Source organism: Trichosurus vulpecula, chromosome 3, assembly GCF_011100635.1.
Source record: "Trichosurus vulpecula isolate mTriVul1 chromosome 3, mTriVul1.pri, whole genome shotgun sequence".
Classification (NCBI taxonomy): domain Eukaryota; kingdom Metazoa; phylum Chordata; class Mammalia; order Diprotodontia; family Phalangeridae; genus Trichosurus; species Trichosurus vulpecula.
This window is the reverse complement of record NC_050575.1, coordinates 61,094,554-61,113,027: the sequence shown is the minus strand read 5'-3', so window position 1 is coordinate 61,113,027 and position 18,474 is coordinate 61,094,554. Positions and strand designations below refer to the sequence as shown.

The window sequence follows — 18,474 nt, the reverse complement described above, 5'->3', positions numbered from 1 at the left end:
ATCTATGGTCCTATGACCTTGAACAAATCATTTCACTTTTGTGGGTCTCTGCTCCTTCATTTGGGAGCCCTCTTAGCTTTTATATATAAAATAGGGGGTAATAATACTCGCCTGACCTATGTCACAGGATTGTGAGGAAAGAGCCTTGTGAATCGATTTGTAGAGATTTGTAATATTAAAGGGACATCTGTTTCTGGGTCTGTGCTTATAACAACCCCTCGAGTTTAGTGATGTGCGAGTATCATTTCATCCAGACTTGTGATTTCATTGCTAAAAGGAACTCCCAGTGTCGTTACATCCACTGATGAAATTTGGTGACTGGTATCAATCATTAATAAACGCTTATTAACCACCCACACTGTGCCAGGCACTGGAGTTACAAAAAGAATCAAAAGACAGTCTCTTTCCTCAAGGAGCTTACAGTCTAATGGGAGAGACACCATGCAAACAAATATATACAAAGTAAGCTGTATATAGGATAAATAGGAAATAATTAACAGAGGGAAGTCACCAGAATTAAGAAGGGAAAAGCTTCCTGTAGGAGGTGGGATTTTAGTTGGAACTTAAAAGAAGCCAGGGAGGTCAGTAGTTAGAGATGAGGAGGAAGAGCATTCCAGGCATGGGGGATGGCCAGAGACAATTCCTGGAGCTGAGAGATAGAGTGTCTTGTTCATCGAACAGCCAGGAGGCCAGTGTTACAAAGGTATGTGTCAGGGAGTAAGATATAAGAATCCTGGAAAGGCAGGAGAGGGCTAGGCTATGAAGGGCTTTGAATGCCAGAGCATTTTGTATTCGCTGCTGGAGATAACAGGAAGCCAGAGGAGTTTATAGAGTGGGGGGGTGACGTGATCAGACTTTAGGAAAGTCTCTTTTGTGGCTGAATGGAGAATGGATTGGAGTTGGGAGAGACCTGAGGCTGGCAGATCCACCAGCAGGCTATTGCAGTAGTCAGGAGTTAGGTGATGAGGGGTCTGCAGCAGAGTGGTGGCACTGTCAGAGGCTATATTCAAGAGATAATGCAAAGGTGACATCAACAGACGAGAGCAACAACACAAGTTATGGTCTTCAAGAGTGACCTGAGGTATGAGAAGTTAAATGACATTCATGGTCATGCGGCTCTTATGTATCAGAGGTAGGACCTGAACCCTGGTCTTCTCAGTTCCAGTGCTTGCCTTCTATCAGAATATGCTGCCTGTCATGTAGATATTATTCTACCATTTTTATTGAAAAGAAAATGGCCCAAGGGAGTGAAGCAACTTGCCCAAGGTGACAGTGGCAGAAGCTAGTCACGGGAGCTTGTTGCTCGCTCAAGAAGGCATTTTCTCCCCTTTCAGTGACATTTCCCACCACTAGCAGGTCAGTGTCTGCTCCAGGTTCTATCCCGTTTGCTTAGGCGCCATTCCATTGCCTGACTGTTTTTCCCCCACCCCTCTTCCCCCTTCCTTGAGCTGTGAGTGAGATCATGTCTGTTACCTTTCTGAACCCATTTGGAAGGAAGGAGTGAGATGAATAGAAATCATTCTCATTATTTTAATACTGCCTCAAGTCGCAGCGTGAGTTTTGCCTTCAGTATCTGTGTGGAAGCAAAGAGCAGGAAGGGAGATGTTGCTGCTTGGAGCTCAGGGAGAGAAGTAGAACTGGGGAGGGTACAGATAGAGGAGCGTTCTATGTTCTGTGCTCTGAGGACATTTCCTACTCTGATGCTATGTTGGAAGGTAACTTTTCTCTGTGTTCTAAGATCCCTTCTGGCTCTAACATCCTATGATCCAAAGAGCGTTAAATAATTCTCACTGAGAGTGGTCTGGGGTTTGGCTGGTGATCGCTAGTCCCCATTCTTCCTGGGTTTTGCTATACATCTCCCCCACCTCCACACTCTCCTCAAATTTCCCTTTTGTGACTAATTTTACTCTTCAAGACTGCTGTTGTAACCTGATTTCACCTGGGTAAAAGGTGTGTGTTTGTGTGTTTGTGTGCGCGCACGCGTGTGTGTGTGTGTGTGTGTAGGGAATGGTAATCTGGTTCTGTTTCATACTCAAGATCATCTAGCACACCTGGCTGATCACTGTCATAGCCAGAGTGAATCCTCTATCTTTCAGAGGCCCTCTGGCTCTAAATATATTCCACCCTTATCTGAAAGACTAGAGAGGCCTTCTCTTTCAACTGCACCCCTCTGCTTTTAGACCCTTTTACACCCCCATAAAAACTGATCTTGTCTTTGGCAACTTGAGAAAAGAAATTTTCTGGCTTTCATCTTCTATCTCTGAAACCCTAGAACAGCCAACTAGGGAAGGATAGTGGGTCAGAGATGGGAATAGAGCTCCCTGGAGTGGCAAAGATGAGGTGGTATGTAGGTGGAGCTGAATCACAATGTTCTTGACTACAAGATGGAGACATGTGAACTGGACCCATGTTTAGTAGGTATAGAACTAACTAAAAGATTGAACCCAAAGGTTATTCATTAATGGATGGATGTCAACCTGGGAGAGAAATTCCTAATGAAAACCACAGGGCTCCCTGTATTTGGCCCAGTGCTTGTCAACATTTACATCGATGCCTTAGATGAAGGCCTAGATAGCATACTTCTCAGATTTCCAATGACAAGAAGCTCAGTGGATTAGTTAATGCCATCTTACATGATGGGATCAGGATCCTCAAAGACCTCAAAGGATTTTGTAACAATGAGCCAATTATAAAAAGATGAAATTTAATTAGGGATAAATGTTAAGTACTTGGGTCCCCAAAAATCAATTGTGCAAGATAGAAGAGGCATGCTTAGAAACACATTCATGTGGAAAAGACATGGGAGTTTTAGTGGCTCCAAACTTAAGATGAGTCAGTAGTGGGAGGTGGCAGCCAAAAAGGGTGATGAGGATCTTAGGCTGCATTAGTAAAAATTTAATATCTAGTATGAGGCAATCAATAGCCCTACTGGCCTCTGCCAGTAGGATTCAATCTCAGTACTGTGTTCACTTCCAAGTGCAATATTTTAGGAAGAACAATGACAAGCTGAGGTAAAAGAGTACGATGATCAGGATGACGAGAGGGCTAAAAGCTCTCAGGAGGTAACTAGTATTCTTCATCATTAGTTCTATGTAATCATGGTCAATCATTGCATTGATCTAAAGCATTTAAAAATGTTCACTTTTGCAATATTGTTGTTGTAATATAATTTGTTCTTATGGTTCTGCTCACTTCCCTCTGCATCAGTTCATACAAATCTTCCTGAGTTTCCTTGAATCCATTCTTATTATTTCTTGTGGCACAATGGTATTCCCTTACATTCATATGCCATTATTTGTTCATTCCTTCCTCAATTGATAGGTGGTTGTTGAGTCATTTCTTTGTGTCTGACTCTTCATTACCCTATTTAGGATTTTCTTGGCCAAGATACTGGAGTGATTTGCCATTTCCTTCTCTAGCTCATTTTACAGATGAGGAAACTGAGGTAAACAGGGTTAAGTGACTTGCCCAGGGTCACATAACTAGTAAGTGTCTGAGGCCAGATTTGAACTCAGGAAGATGAATCTCCTTGATTCCAGTCCTACCACTCTATCTACTGTGCCATGTAGCTGCCCCAGTCAATGGGTACCTCATTAGTTTCCAGTTCTATACCACTACAAAAAATATTTTTTATACATATTGGACCTTTTTCTCTTTCTTTGATCTCTTTCGGTGTATAGCAGCAGTATCACTGTGTCAAAGGTAAATAACTTTTTGCATACTAGTTTAGTAACTTTGGAGACATAGTTCTAAATTGCTTTCCAGAGTGACTGTACCAATTCAGAGTTCTACCAAAGGTGCACCAGTGTGCCTGATTTCTCACAGACCCTCTGGCACCTGTCATTTTTAAAAATTCACTTTTGCCAATCTGATGGGTGGGAAGTGATACTTGAAAGTTGTTTTGATTTACATTTTCTTAGTGATTAGAGAATTTTTTCATGGCTATTCATAAATTGAATTTCTTTCGTTGAGAACTGCCTATTAATACCCTTTGTTTATCAGCTGGGGAATGACTCTTGTTCTTATAAATTCAAATCAGTTCCCTATATATTTTGCAAATGAGAGCTTTATCAGAGAAACTTGCTGCAAAGATTTCCGCCCCCCCCCATTAACTATTTCCTTTCTAATTTCATCTGCATTGGTTTTATTTATACAAAACCTTTTAAATTTAATTTAATCAAAATCATCTATTTTATCTTCTGTGACTTTCTCTATCTCTTGTTTGGACATGAATTCTTCCCCTATCCATAGATCTGAAAGTAATTTCTTCCTTGTTCCTCTAATAATGCTTATGATCACATCATGTTTTACATATGGTGTGTTGTTCAAGCCTCACAATACACTGAGAAAACGGAGCGAAGCTCAGAGAGGTCCAAGGTTACCTAGTTTGTAAATATCCCAGGCAAGAGCCAAACCCAGAGTCCAGTACTACCACCATCATAGCATACTGCTTTTCCCCTGCAGAAAACTCAGGGAAACATAATAATTGCTTTCAAAAATTCTAAGCCCTGACAACGTGAAAAGGGGTTTGACTTATTCTGCCAGAGGAGAGAATCAGAAGCAACGGTGGAAAGTGTCAAGGATACATATTTCACTCGGAATGATGGTGAAGATGATGGCAATAATGACTAACGTTTATATAGAGCTTACTATGTGCCAGGCACTGTGCTAAAGCACTTTACAATCATTATTCTCATTTAATGTTCATATTTATCTTTGTGACAACCCCGGGAGGTAGGTGCTATTATCGTATCCATTTCACGGATGAGGAAACTGAGGCAAACAGAAATCAAGTGGCTCGCCCACAGTCACACAGCTGGTAAGCGTCTGAGGATACATTTGAACTCAGATCTTCCTGACTCCAGGACCACTGCTCTAGTACGAGGAAGAATTTTCTAACATTGAAAGCTGTTTGAAAGTAGAATGGATTGCCTTGGGAGGTATTTAAGCAGAGGTTATGTGATGACTTGTTGGGGTGCCGTGGAGAAGATTTCTACTTTGGTTAGGAGGCCGGATTTTATGACCTTTGAGGTACCTTTGAATTCTGTGATTTTGATACTGAAAAAAGCTAACAGGTGGTGTGGATGGTGATAAGCTAGGGCGGTTAGATGAGAGAGGCAAACTTACCTGAAAACCTAAGATTCCCTCCTTTGACACCTAGTGGGGTGACCTCTGACTCTGGAAGGAGCAGCCTGATTGATTTGGGTGGAGGGATGGAGCCAGCCCCTCCCTGCCAAGGATCCCAGTACAGAAGAAACTTGACCTTGACTAGAGCTGGGAGACCTCTCCATTGGTTTACCAAAGACAGAAGTGTGGGCAGTGGTATCAGGGCAGGGTCCAGGAATATCTTTGTTTAGAGTAGGACTTAAGAGTCTAGGAAATTTCTTAGAAAATCTCTACCACCTACTCATACAATCTGACTTCAGGGATTGAGAATTCTCCCTCCTCTACATTTAATGTTATACTGAGCTCTGTGAACTCTGTATTTTTGTTTATTTGCTAAAAAAAAAACAACCCACAAATGTATTATTCCCCATTATTTAGATCAGGGCTGGCCAACCATAGGTTTTTATTGAAACAATAGACAATATATTTCGATTTGCCATTTTAGCGACTGCTCTGTGGGAGCTTGGCTTTACTAAAGCACTTATGTAAATTTTTATGCTTGTAGGTGGGCCCCATAAATCGCACTGCGGGCTGCATTTTGGACAGCCCTGATTTAGATGATGGTGATAGGATATAATTCTAAGATCCCTGAACTTGGAATCAGAAAAAAAACTTGTTTCCAGTTTGGGCTCAGACACTTACAAGCTGCAAAATCTTGAGCAAATCTCTAACTTCTTTGAGGCTAAGTTTCTTATTTAAAATGGGAAATATAATATTTGTACCGCTTACCTCATGGGAGTTGTGAGACTGGAGGAGAGAGTGAGGCTGACGACTTTGTGCTGCTCTGCCAATTCATTCGAAAGTTAAAGACATCACTCTCATAATGTCATTGGTCCTCTTTGAGAAGGAAGGACAAACAGCAAACTACCTTATCACTGTGAGAAAGCTCTAAAGTGTCCTATAAGTGTCCTAGTTAAAATGCATATCCATCTCCCTCACTTCTGCTAGAAGCTTTTCTTAGTCATCCGCACCTCAGTGTGATTGACTTTAGGATCTTTTTTCAAAGATAGTATTTGTTGGAGGAAAGAGAGGGCATAGCAGAGTATAGCATTTTTACTGATGAGGCAACTTCTACCCAAGTGGGGAAGGATTTCTTCAAGTTAACTTCTAAATTTCAGTCCTGCACATGATGGGGGATAGAGCATACAGAAGGGGCCCTAGGGGTATCAAAGATAAGCCTTACCTCTCTTGTGACTTTATCATGTCTGTACTAACTGTATTTTAATAAGATCTTCAAAAAAATTCGGGGCCTTCCAACAAACTGTTGGGAAATATTTACTGGAGTACAATCTAGCAAGCTAAGTCATTACAGAACAAAATTAAACCTAACAGAGAAGCCATTGCATGTTATAGTTTCCACACCATGTAGTGAAAGGCAAAAAGACAAACGGAGAAAGTTTCATTAACATTAAAAAAGAAAAGATGTATCTGATATACTTGAAAAAAGCAAATACAAGTTTTTGAATCAAAACAGTATTAGTTTTTAGCTCTATGCTCTGTGACACGAAAGCTTGGAAAGGAAAATCAATCTCATGCACAGCCCAAGCAACTCAAACAGTTGTACCATGTAACTATTTTGAAATAATGAAATTACAGCACCTAGACTGTTTCTCATAATTAGTTTTCATTGAAAAGTCAGAGTATACCTCTTTTTGGCCAAACACCAACCAGAAAGGCAAGTTGTTGTTCTTATAGTCGTCTGAATCATATTTAGCATTTCAAAGTAAGAAACTGCTTAAAAGTCTAGATGTAGCTGGTGAAAATTAAACTATAAAGTTACAGAACCATGACTTTTTCAGAGCTCCTTTCTTTAATGGTCAACAGCTAGAGGCAGAGTATATTGGTGTTAAACAAATGTGCATCGACGAAATGGGCCCATTTTTGTGAATCTTGATTGATTACACCTTTAGAGGTGCTGGTGAGTCAAATACTACCAGTTTTAAACAGCAAAAGTAGTTTGACAGCTTTGAAATCTATTCTCCTAATAACTCTGACCAATAACATGGACCAACCATGATTTCAGAAGACAGATAATGAAGCCTGCTGACACCTCCTAACAGAGGGGTGAATGGATTCAAGATGCAGGAGACATTTCTGGACATGTGGCCAGTGCAGGGATTCTTTTTTTGCTTGACTATGCATAGTTATTCGAAGGTTTTTTGTTTTGTATAGGGGCATGGAGGAAGAACAAATGGATTTTTGTTAATTGGGGAAAAACTGATTAAAAAAGAATTAGCTGCAAAAAAAATTCAGTTCTATAGTTATTTCGGGAAATGCCTTCTATATTATATGTAAAGCAGTGGGTTCATTGTTGATCTTTTTCAAGGATGAAAAAAGACAGTATCTGCTTTCAAGAAGTTTATAGTCCTTCAGGATATAGGATATACACAAATAACCAAGATAAGAGGCAGACTGATAAGTACAAAGGAGAAGTCCAGGTAAACTGCTATAGGAAATTTAAAAATAATAAATCTTATCATTATAAATTACAGTTTTAAAGCACTTTAGAGCTGATCAAGCATCCAGGAGGGCATCAGGGAGGAGCTAGCAACCAAGTAGGAAAGGATTTCAATAGATGAAGGGATAATGTATCCTCGATCTAACAATATGGAACTGCTGAGTGTCTGGGGCATGTACCCACTCCCTTCTCCACAAATGGAGCCCCATCTGCAGTGGACCCACATATCCAGTCAGCATCAGGTTCAGTCTTGGGGGAGCCTGACCACTGACAAAAGCCTGGCTCATTAAACCCCTACTCCATTGTCTTGGGGATTTGAAGCTTAGGCTTCAGCTCATGTCTAGGTTGGGAGGGGGATGTATGTGAGGTGGAATAAAAAGATATTTAATGTACAATTTGAATCAGATATGGGACAGATATTTATTTCCTACAAACCAAGAAATGTTAAAAAATAGAAAAGACATCACACATTGACAGAATGACTTAAAACTGAATTTAGTAGCTTGATATAAGTATTTTTCTAATCTACTGAGAGGCAGTTTAATTTCATTTAAATATGAAGCTGTTTGCAGTGCTGCTGACTAGGCAGTTTACATTTCACATCTCCATTCTGTATTCTTTCTCCTTTAAAGTCCATGTCTTTGTCCAAGGCAGACCAAAGGCTTGGCCTCTTCCTCTTGTTGGTGATTGTCTTCTCTGATGCAGAAGCTTACCTTGTTATCAGTGAGCTCTACTCATTGCATCCATAGTTTCTGGACCTCTGGAACTCATGAAGTCACCAGTGCCGTGTGTGGGGCAAGAGAAGACCAAGCGACCACTCAGATTTTCAGCACCATACCAAAATGACAAGTCCGCTTGGTGCTAGACCACCTGATGGCCAGAAGCAGCCAGGAAGTTTGTCATCCCCAAAGGGCTCAAGGACTGGGTCATACGCTTGTTCAGCAGAAAACAGTTGGAATATCTGTGTATGCTTCATACAACCCACGCTTATGACTTTGTGGATTATGTGAGCAAAGGTAGAGAGATGGGAGAGGGCAGTCTAAGAATGGGATGATGAGCCGCCCAATTTAGTTAGAGCACAAAGTGTCTATGTTGTTAGTTGTTAGTTCATATTTCCATAACTTTCAGATTTACCACAATTCTACTCAACAACCTTGTGAGGCCTTAGGTAGTGTCAGTATGATTCTTTCCCCCGGGGCAATGTCCTTTTACTTTACAGATGAAGAAACTGCCACTCACAGAGAAAAGTTGATTTGCTCAGGGTGATACAAATAATGGCAGACCTGGGATTTAAATTCAAGCCATTGAACTCCAAATCCAATGGTCTTTCCAATATGCCACACTGGATCTCTCTTAAGGGAAAAGCAGTGAGATAAGATGGGAAAGAGAGATTGGAGTCACTTTGTAGAGCTTTGAATGCCAGGAAGAGGTCACTCATTAAGCCATTATCTGTCATTGACATTTCAGTGTGAATGGATTTATCCACTTTTTTTCCTAAGGCAAATTCTCTAGGAGCAGGGTAGGAGAAAGTACAGGAGGGACCTGGACCCATAGAGAACTGGCCCTGGAGTCAGGAAGACCTGAGTTCAAATCCAGCCTCAGACACTTGACACACTTACTAGCTGTGTGACCTTGGGCAAGTCACTTAACCCCAATTGCCCTGCCTTCCCCCCTCCAAAAAATAAAATAAAATAAAATAAAATAAAATAATAGAAAAGAGCACAAAAAAGGAAGTTTAAGGTCATGGAAGACCAACTTCACCCTGATTGAAGGAGAGACATACAGTCTTTTCCTGGCCTATCCAGTAGTGGAACAAGGCCAGTAGTGCATTTTTTGTACTTCGGCTACTTTCATGACAGTATCAGAGCCTCAAATATCTTATCTCGTTGGTACTGTGGCCTGGGAAACTTAGAGGAACCCAGGTTTCAGGCAACCCTAAGTGTCTGATCTTAGTGACTGTATGGGTGGCCTTGGGCAAGCCATTCAAATCATAGTTTCCTTATCTGTGAAATGGGCATAGAAGGGCAGATGTTTCCCAGAGGTATTGTGTGGGTTACTAATTAATGCCTGAGAAATAGGAGGCTCAGAGGATAGAGGAAAAGCTGTTATTACTGGTGGATCTAAGAATGACCTAGCTGTTGCTTGGCATTCATGTGAGTGATGGATAAGAATGTCTTTGCTTAGACCAGTATTCAGGATTTCTAAAACATTTGGTCAGAGGCATCTGTAATATAAGCATCATTTGACCTTTAATCAAGAACATTGCATTTGAAGTCTTCCGACTTGTTTCATATCCTGGATCTACCTTTTACTGCCTGTGTAACTTTAAAAAAGTTATTCAACAAATTTGGGCCTTAGTTTCTTCCTCTGTAGAATAAAGGGATTGGATTCAATATTTCTTTTTTTTTTCTTTTTGGAGGGGTAGGAGGTAAGGCAGTTGGGGTTAAGTGACTTGCCCAAGGTCACACAGCTAGTAAGTGTCAAGTGTCTGAGGCCAGATTTGAACTCAGGTCCTCCTGACTCCAGGGCTGGCACTCTATTTGCTGCTCTATCTAGCTGCCCCTCTTCCTTTTTTTTTTTTTGAATTCGATATTTCTTCAGGTCCTTTCCAGTGCCAGGGAACTCCTATCACCCTATGTCCCTTCTGGCAGACTTAACAGGCCTATTGTTCTGGTAGTGCAGTGGAGAGGGACAGCATGAATTCTTGTCTCTTGTAGAACAGTTTACATGTATAGTTTGTGTTTACTGCCTGGGAATCACCGTGAACTAAAAAAAAACCCAAGTTTTTAATTCCTTAATTGTTTAATTGTTCAATCAAACACTTACTTGCTAAATAAACAGAGGCCAATAAGGATGTTTTAAAGGCAGAGAGAAGGTGTGGTAGAAAGGATCAGGAATTAGGAGAGGGGAGCTTTAGTACTGACCCTGTCACTTAAGGTCACTATGTAACCTTGGGCAAGTTTCTCTGCTTCTTTGGGCCTCAGTTTCTTCATCTATAAAATACAGGGGGTTGATTAAATGTTCTCTGGGTACCTTTCAACCTCTGACTCTTTTCTTCAATTATACTTCCATATACTTGCATGTGGGTGTTCTTAAAGCCTTCGCCTACACATGCTTATACATAGATATACATTCACACACATGTATATGGTCATATAATATACATCCATACATGTGCATACACAAGTAACAACATACATGCATAAAGGTACACGTGTTAACCTATGCTCACCTTTCTTTTGGCATCTGAAAAGCAAACTGAGCCTTAGGCACAGCCCCTGACAAGCTTTTGCGTGTTTCTGCGGCAGGTGGGCTTTGCTTCTCTGTGTTGCTAGTGGCTGTGTGGTGGCCACTTGCCAACTTCAGTTCTGACCACAGGACCCTAGTCTGGCCCTACTCCTTGTCCAAGGTTCAGATAAGCCTGGAGCTCCCCCAGACTTCCTGCTCTGATATGTTTTAGTCATTGAGGGGCCGGTGGCCTCCATGAGTTCTACAGAGAGAGTGCGTCAGAGGTACGCCCGCCTGCCTACTTCCAGTGGGACTAGACATGATTACTAAAGGGGAGTACATCCATATTCACAGACGCAGGCTTATATGTACGTGCAGCTCTCCAGTCCCAGGCACTGTGTCCTTTCCCCACCCATCTTCTACTGAGCCCCTCTCCCCTGTCCCCGCCTTCATACGCCCCCATCCTTATAGGAACTGCTACTCAGCAAGGCCGGTTTGCTGCTGCTGCAGCAGCTGGAAGACTGAGCCTGTTGAAGCCTGCCCCGTACCACTGCTGACCTGGGTAAGTGGGAATATTTTCTGCATACCAAGAAGGCAAGGAACTCTAGAGGCCATACATGGGCCAAAGTCTATCCTGAGCTGGTGACAGTGTGCCTAAGACTTTGAGGAGCAGAGGGATGGTGGCTAAGGACCTCACCCCCAGAATCTGATGAATGAAAGAAACATCTGCTTCTGTCATGCCATGAGACAAAGGAGTAACTCTGCCTGAGGTTCTCCTCCCATCCTGGTACCTAGAGATTAGCCAGTGCTGCTGTGAGCTGAGTTTGGGCCATGCAGGAGGTGTTATGAATATAGACTCTGTCTTAGCTGGTTCTCTTGGGGTTGGGGATTTCCAGAGGGGTCCTAAGTATGGGGTGGTAATGGTGGTGGTATGCATTGGAGGGGGAGGGGAAGGTTCATATAAGATATCCAGCCCTGCCCTGGGCTCTAGAGTATCTTTGTAGGACTGTCTCTGCCCTGACCCCTACTCCCACTCTCTGTGTCATGGTCTTGGGGAGATGGTCACAGCCAGCAGCCTCCTGAATTTGAGGCTCTCCAGTCCCTCTACCCTGGAAGTTTAACTCTTCCTGGTCTCTGAAGACAAGAAGCACCTGGAGAAACAAGTCCTTCCTGTTTTACCCAGGAATGCATTTAACACCTGGAAGGCCACTCTGTGCCAACCTGGATAAATGTCAGACCGTACTTAGAGGCAGCACCCACTCTGGGACTCCCATTGAAAATATCCCCCGAGACACTGCCCCAGGGATGTTTAGCCCCGTTCTCACACTCAGCTGCCAAGGACTGGAGACCTAGATCCTTATCTTGGTTCTGTCACTCACTGGTTGTGTGACCTTGGCCAGATAATAACAATAGCACCTTATACTGGGATACGTCGTCAAAACAGTTTCGTTATCACATTTGATTCTCACAGCAAGGTTGGCAGGGCAGATATTTTTATTTCCTTTTTATAGGTGAGGCAATAGGTGCCGAGACTGTGATTTATCACAGATTACATGGAGGAATCAACAGATCCAGGACTAGAATTCCTGGTCGGATGCTCCTCTCCATTAAACTGAAGGAAAAAATTTCAGAGACAGAGGAGACATGGAGGACACAAGAAGATGATGAAGTCTCCATCCCTGAGTTCCTTTCAACACAAGGATTAGGCGTAGTCCTGCCTGGAGACAGGAGCAGGATAGCTTCCAAATTTTCCAGCCCCAGGATTCTGCCATGTTAATATTTGCCAGGTTTCCCTTAAGACTTTGATTTTATTTGGGGAATAGGTTTAAGTGGCATTGTTCAGGAATTCAGTTCCACAGATATTAATTAAGTGCTTACCATATGCCAAGCCTGTTCTAGACGGTGGGGGATACGAAGGGTTTTTTTTTTAAAGCTCAACAAATACCCAGTTGCTTCTTTTATAACCTAACAAGCGGGAAATGCCAGCTACATAAATAAGTACCAAGTAGAAAGTTATGGGAGGGAAAAAAGAGGGATTCAGAGAAAGGATGTTAAGATAGTTTGAGGAAGAAGAGATCATTTTCAGTTGGCATGATCAGGGAAAGTTTCATAGAAGAAGTGGCATCTTGAGCTGAATCTTGGAGGAAAAGATGAATTTCAGTATTTGAAGATGGAGGTGGGCATTTTAGGCATCTGCATATTTTAAGTCTATCCACATGTAAGCATATGGGAGCGTGTTCACAGAATTGTAGACTCAGGTTAAAAGGAGCTCCAAAGACATTTAATTCAACCCCTTCATTTTACAGAGATAGGGAAACTGAGACTTAGAGAGGCAGAGAGACTTGCCTAAGGTCATATAATGATTAAGTGACAGAACCATTACTCAGATCCAGGCCTCTCAATTCCTGGTCCTTTCTTCTGTGCCTTCTTCTTGCCTTTAAAGCATCCCTATTGGCTTCTGATATTTTAGCAAATAAATGTTTGGTTGAACATAGCATCTCAACTCATTAAAAACTGAAGGACTTCTTGTTGCTGTTGGATACAGTTGTTTCTCATGGTCATTCTTCTTCACAAATTCAAAGGAGCAGGACATTGCAGGACAAAACAAAACAAAACCTAGGAATCCAGTGTGGCTTGAGCAGAGAATAAGTCTATGAAGAGTACTTGGGAGATGTTTGAACAGGTAGATGGAGAAGTAGATTGTGGAGGGTTTTGAATGCTAAACCCAAGAGTTTATATTTTATCCTGTAGGCAGTGGAGCCAGGTAGTTCAAATGGATTTTGTAGTGACATATTGGATGATCTTGTCTATAACATTTTTCTTTCTCTTTATTCCCCTCAATTTCATGCTAATTCTTTTTCCCACTGGGGCTCTTTCCCGTTGACTCATACCTATTTCTGTTTCCATTCAGGTGATTCCTCACAATGGCCATCATAGTGTTGGGTTTTGTCCTTCTCTTGCTTCACTGCTTGTCTTGTGAGAGGCTCCAGGAGAGCCCCAGTCCATCAACCTTGCACTTCACCCACCCCATGTACAATGCCACCATCTATGAGAACTCAGCTCCCAAGACCTACGTGGAAAGTCTTGGCAAGATGGGCATCTACTTGGCAGAGCCCCAGATGGTGGTGAGATACCGCATCATATCAGGAGATCTGGCTAATGTATTCAAAACGGAGGAGCATGTGGTAGGCAGTTTCTGCTTTCTGAGGATAAGGACCAAAAGTGGCAACACAGCAATTCTGAACCGGGAGGTATGTGACAGCTACACACTTGTCATTCAAGCTACAGAACAGACTTTGGGGTATGAAGCTTCGACTCATGTGCTGATCCGCATCTTAGATCAAAATGACTTAAAGCCATTGTTCTCTCCCCCATCCTATAAAGTTGCCATCCCTGAAGACACCCCTCTCAAAAGTGCCATCTGCATGGTAAGCGCTACTGATGCTGACCTTGGCCAGAATGCCGACTTCTATTATGCCTTCAATACCCGATCAGAACTATTCACAGTCCATCCCACCAGTGGTGTAGTGACAGTGACTCGAAAACTTAATGCCACCTGGAAGGGGAGGCATGAACTTCAGGTGCTGGCTGTGGACCGCATGCGTAAGATCTCTGAGGGCAATGGATTTGGCAACCTGGCTTCTCTGGTCATCCAGGTAGATCCGTGTCCCAAGAAGCCACCAGCTATTTCTTCAGTAGTGGTGACACCACAGGATGACACTGAGGACAATTCCTATGCCACACTCATGGTGGATGCAAATGGTTCAGAGGCTGGGGTTGAAGTAGTGAACATTGTAGATGGAGACCCAGGGAAGCATTTCAAAGTTATCAAATCATATGTTGGGAGCAACAAGTTTACATTAGTATCCATCAAAGACATTGATTGGTTGGAATATCGCCATGGATTCAACCTTAGTCTACAGGCCAAAGGTGGAGGAAAACCACCTTTGTATTCCCAGATCAGAGGCATCCACTTACCTCCTTCCAAAATAGCCTCAGCCAGGTTTGAGAAGGCCATTTACAGAGTCCAGCTCAGTGAAGTTTCTCCTCCAGGAAGTCGTGTTGTAGTGGTTAAAGTCACCCCAACCTTCCCAAGTCTGCAGTACATTCTGAAGTCTACCTCAGAGAGCTCAGGGTTCAAGATAAATTCTCGAACTGGGCTTATAACCACCACAAGGTTAATGGATTTCCATGATCGAGCCAGATATCAGCTACACGTTGGAACCACTTTGGGCCAGGCTTCCACTACTGTGATCATTGATATCATTGACTGTAACAATCATGCCCCTGTCTTTTCTCAATCTTCTTACCATGGCACATTTGATGAAAATCTTCCTCCTGGGACCAGCGTCCTAACTGTTACTGCCACAGACCAAGACCATGGGGAGAATAGCTTTGTTACCTATTCTATCACTAGCCCAAGAACTGTCCCTTTCACCATAGACCCCTATTTGGGTGTTATCTCCACTTCCAAACTGATGGACTATGAGCTCATGCAAAGGCTTTATACCTTCCGGGTCTGGGCATCAGACTGGGGATCCCCATTCCGCCGGGAGAGTGAAGTTTCCATCTCACTCATGCTCAACAATCTAAATGACAACCAACCAATGTTTGAGAATGCCAACTGCAATGGTACTGTCCCTTGGGACCTACGGGTGGGAGAGACAGTAGTGACCCTCTCAGCCATAGACATGGATGAGCTTCTGAACCTGAGGTATGAGATTGTGTCTGGCAATGAGTTGGAGTATTTTGACCTGAACCATTTCTCTGGAGTGGTTTCCCTCAAACGTTCCTTTAAGAGCCTTCCTCCTGGTCAGCATTATTCCTTGGAAATCACTGCCTCAGATGGGGATAACTATGCCTTGCCTACATCTTTGAATGTCACTGTAGTGGCCTCAGGCTCTCCAGTTCACGTGCAATGTGAAGAAACAGGAGTGCTGAAGCATCTCACAGAGACCATCATCCACTCTGTTGGGTCTCAGATCCAGGAACCTAGTTCTGAGGAGTTCACCTCCTTAAGCACATATCACATCAACCACTATACCCCTCAGTTTGAGGACCACTTCCCTCAGTCCATTGACATCTTGGAGGGCGTCCCCATCAATACCACTGTTGCACACCTGGCTGCTTCTGACCTTGACACTGGATTCAATGGAAAACTGGTCTACGTCCTTGCGGGGGGCAATGAAGAGAGCCGTTTTGATGTTGAATTGGAGACAGGACTGCTTAAGGTGGCTGCTCCCTTGGATCATGAGGCCACCAGTTTCTATATCCTCAATGTGACTGTGTATGACCTCGGCACTCCCCAGAAATCATCCTGGAAGCAGCTGGCAGTGAATGTTGGGGATGAGAATGATAACACTCCAAGATTCCCCCCTGGTGGATATCAGGTAGAGATCCGAGAGGATACTGAAGTGGGGACCACAATCGCCCAGATGAAAGCAGAGGATGCTGACACAGATGACAATGGGAGAGTCTGCTATACCCTGCTGAGCCCAACAGATAAATTTTCCCTTCATGCCCTCAGTGGTGAGGTGGTGGTCACAGGGCCTTTGGATAGGGAATTACAGCCTCAGTATGTGCTCAAGGTAGAGGCACGAGACCAGGCAAAGGTGGGTCATCAGCTCTTTTCTATCACAAACCTAGTAGTAACACTAAGTGATGTCAATGACAATACTCCACAATGCATCCCAGAACTGAGTCAAGTGAAAGTCCCTGAAGATTTACCCCTGGGGACTGTCCTGACCTTTCTGGAGGCCTTTGACCCAGACATTGGCCCTGGGGGAGAGGTGAAGTATACACTGATGGATGATGCTCAGGGAACTTTTGGACTGGATCCATTAACAGGAGCATTGAGCCTGGAGCGGGAGCTAGACTTTGAAAAGAAGACCTGGTATAATTTGAGCCTGTGGGCTAGTGATGGTGGGAAGCCCATGGCCCGTGGGGCCTCCTGCCACGTGCAAGTAACAGTTCTGGATGTGAATGAGAACTTGCATCCTCCTCGCTTTGCCTCCTTTGTATACCAGGGCCAGGTGGAAGAGAACAGTCTCCCAGGGACACTAGTCATATCAGTCACCGCCCAGGATGCTGACGTTGGCCAGGATGGGGTAATCCAGTACTTCTTGCGAGATGGTACTGACCTTGCCACTTTCAGCATTGATCGGGACACAGGTAGGCATCACAATATAGTAGAAGGAACCCAAACTGGAAGTTGGAGGCCTGGCTTTGCCAGGTCACTTCCCTACTCTGGGCCTTAGTTTCCTGGTCTTTGATATGTGAGGGGATTTGCCTCTAAGGGCCCTTTCAGTTCTAACAATGTTCTCTGTTTTTTAAGTCCCTTCCAGCTCTGTTGTTGTATGTTCAAAGGTCCCTCCCAATTCTAATATTCTATGTTCTATAAGTTTCCTTCCAGCTCTAGCAATCTGTGTTCTGTATTTTAAGGTCCCTTTCAACTCTAATATTCTATCCTGATTGATCTCTCCCAAATCTAGCATTCTATGTTCTGGTTCTAAGGTTCCTTTCAAGCATGACATTTTATAATCTAAGGTCCCTCCTAGCTTTGTGATTCCATGATACGTAATGTAAGTCTAGGTTCCTGGTTGAAGACTTTCACTTATTTCCTAGGGATGATCCAGACCATGATGCCTCTGGACCGAGAGTTCACCTCATACTACTGGCTGACGGTATTGGCTGTGGATCAGGGGTCTGTGCCCCTCTCCTCTGTGACTGAAGTCTATATTGAAGTCATGGATACTAATGACAACCCGCCCCAGATGTCAAGGCCTGTCTACTACCCTTCAGTCAAAGAAGATGCTCCTATGAATACTTCTGTCCTTCAACTGGATGCCTGGGACCCAGACACTGTCTCCAAAGGGAAGCTGACATTCCATATCATCAGTGGAAATAATTTAGGATTCTTCATCATTAATTCTCTTACAGGTAAGTTTCCTAAAAAGTTAGGCTTGTATCTACTAGCCTAGCTAAAACGTTTGGGATCCTCAGGACCTGCCTCTTTCCTGGGGAGGGTAAGATGGCACATCACCTTGTTCTCTTTAGGAATTCAGCAAAGTTAAGTAACTTGTCTAAATTTAAATGGAAATAAGTGACCAAACCCAGTGAGATAATCCAGAACCTTGCCTCAGGCTGAGCCCTAATCCATGATCCTTATCCCAGCCTGAACTCTAGTCCCCAGACCCAGACTCAACTATAAACTCCAACCTAACACTGAACTCTGAGTCTGAGGCCTAACCCTGGTCTCAAAATAAACCCTAACCTTTGTTTCAGATAGAGTCCTAAACCCAGACAAAGACTACCTTTTAATCCTGGCCATTATTAATGCTCACATACGTTGTTAGTGTGTTTTTATTGTTCAGTTATATCCAGCTCTTCATGACCCCCGGAACCATAACACACCAGGCCCTTCTGTCCTCCAGTATCTCTTGAAGTCTGTCCAAGTTCACGTTCATTGTTTCCATCACACTATCTATCCATCTCATCCGCTGCTGTCCCCTTTTTCTTTTGCCCTCAATATTTCCCAACATCAGGGTCTTTTCCAAGGAGTACTGTCTTCTCATTATATGGCCAAAGTATTTAAGCTTCAACTTCAGTATTTGACTTTCCAT

At 43.2% G+C, this 18,474-nt stretch overlaps 1 protein-coding gene across 1 annotated transcript in view; it reads left to right on the top strand.

The window, feature by feature from the left end:
* Positions 1-13,776: 13,776 nt before the first annotated feature.
* FAT2 (FAT atypical cadherin 2) overlaps positions 13,777-18,474 on the top strand; it is an 82,914-nt gene continuing 78,216 nt past the window's right edge. The window contains 2 exon segments of the mRNA XM_036748250.1: positions 13,777-17,023; positions 17,477-17,791. Of these exon segments, the coding sequence (XP_036604145.1) occupies positions 13,777-17,023; positions 17,477-17,791 (3,562 nt within the window).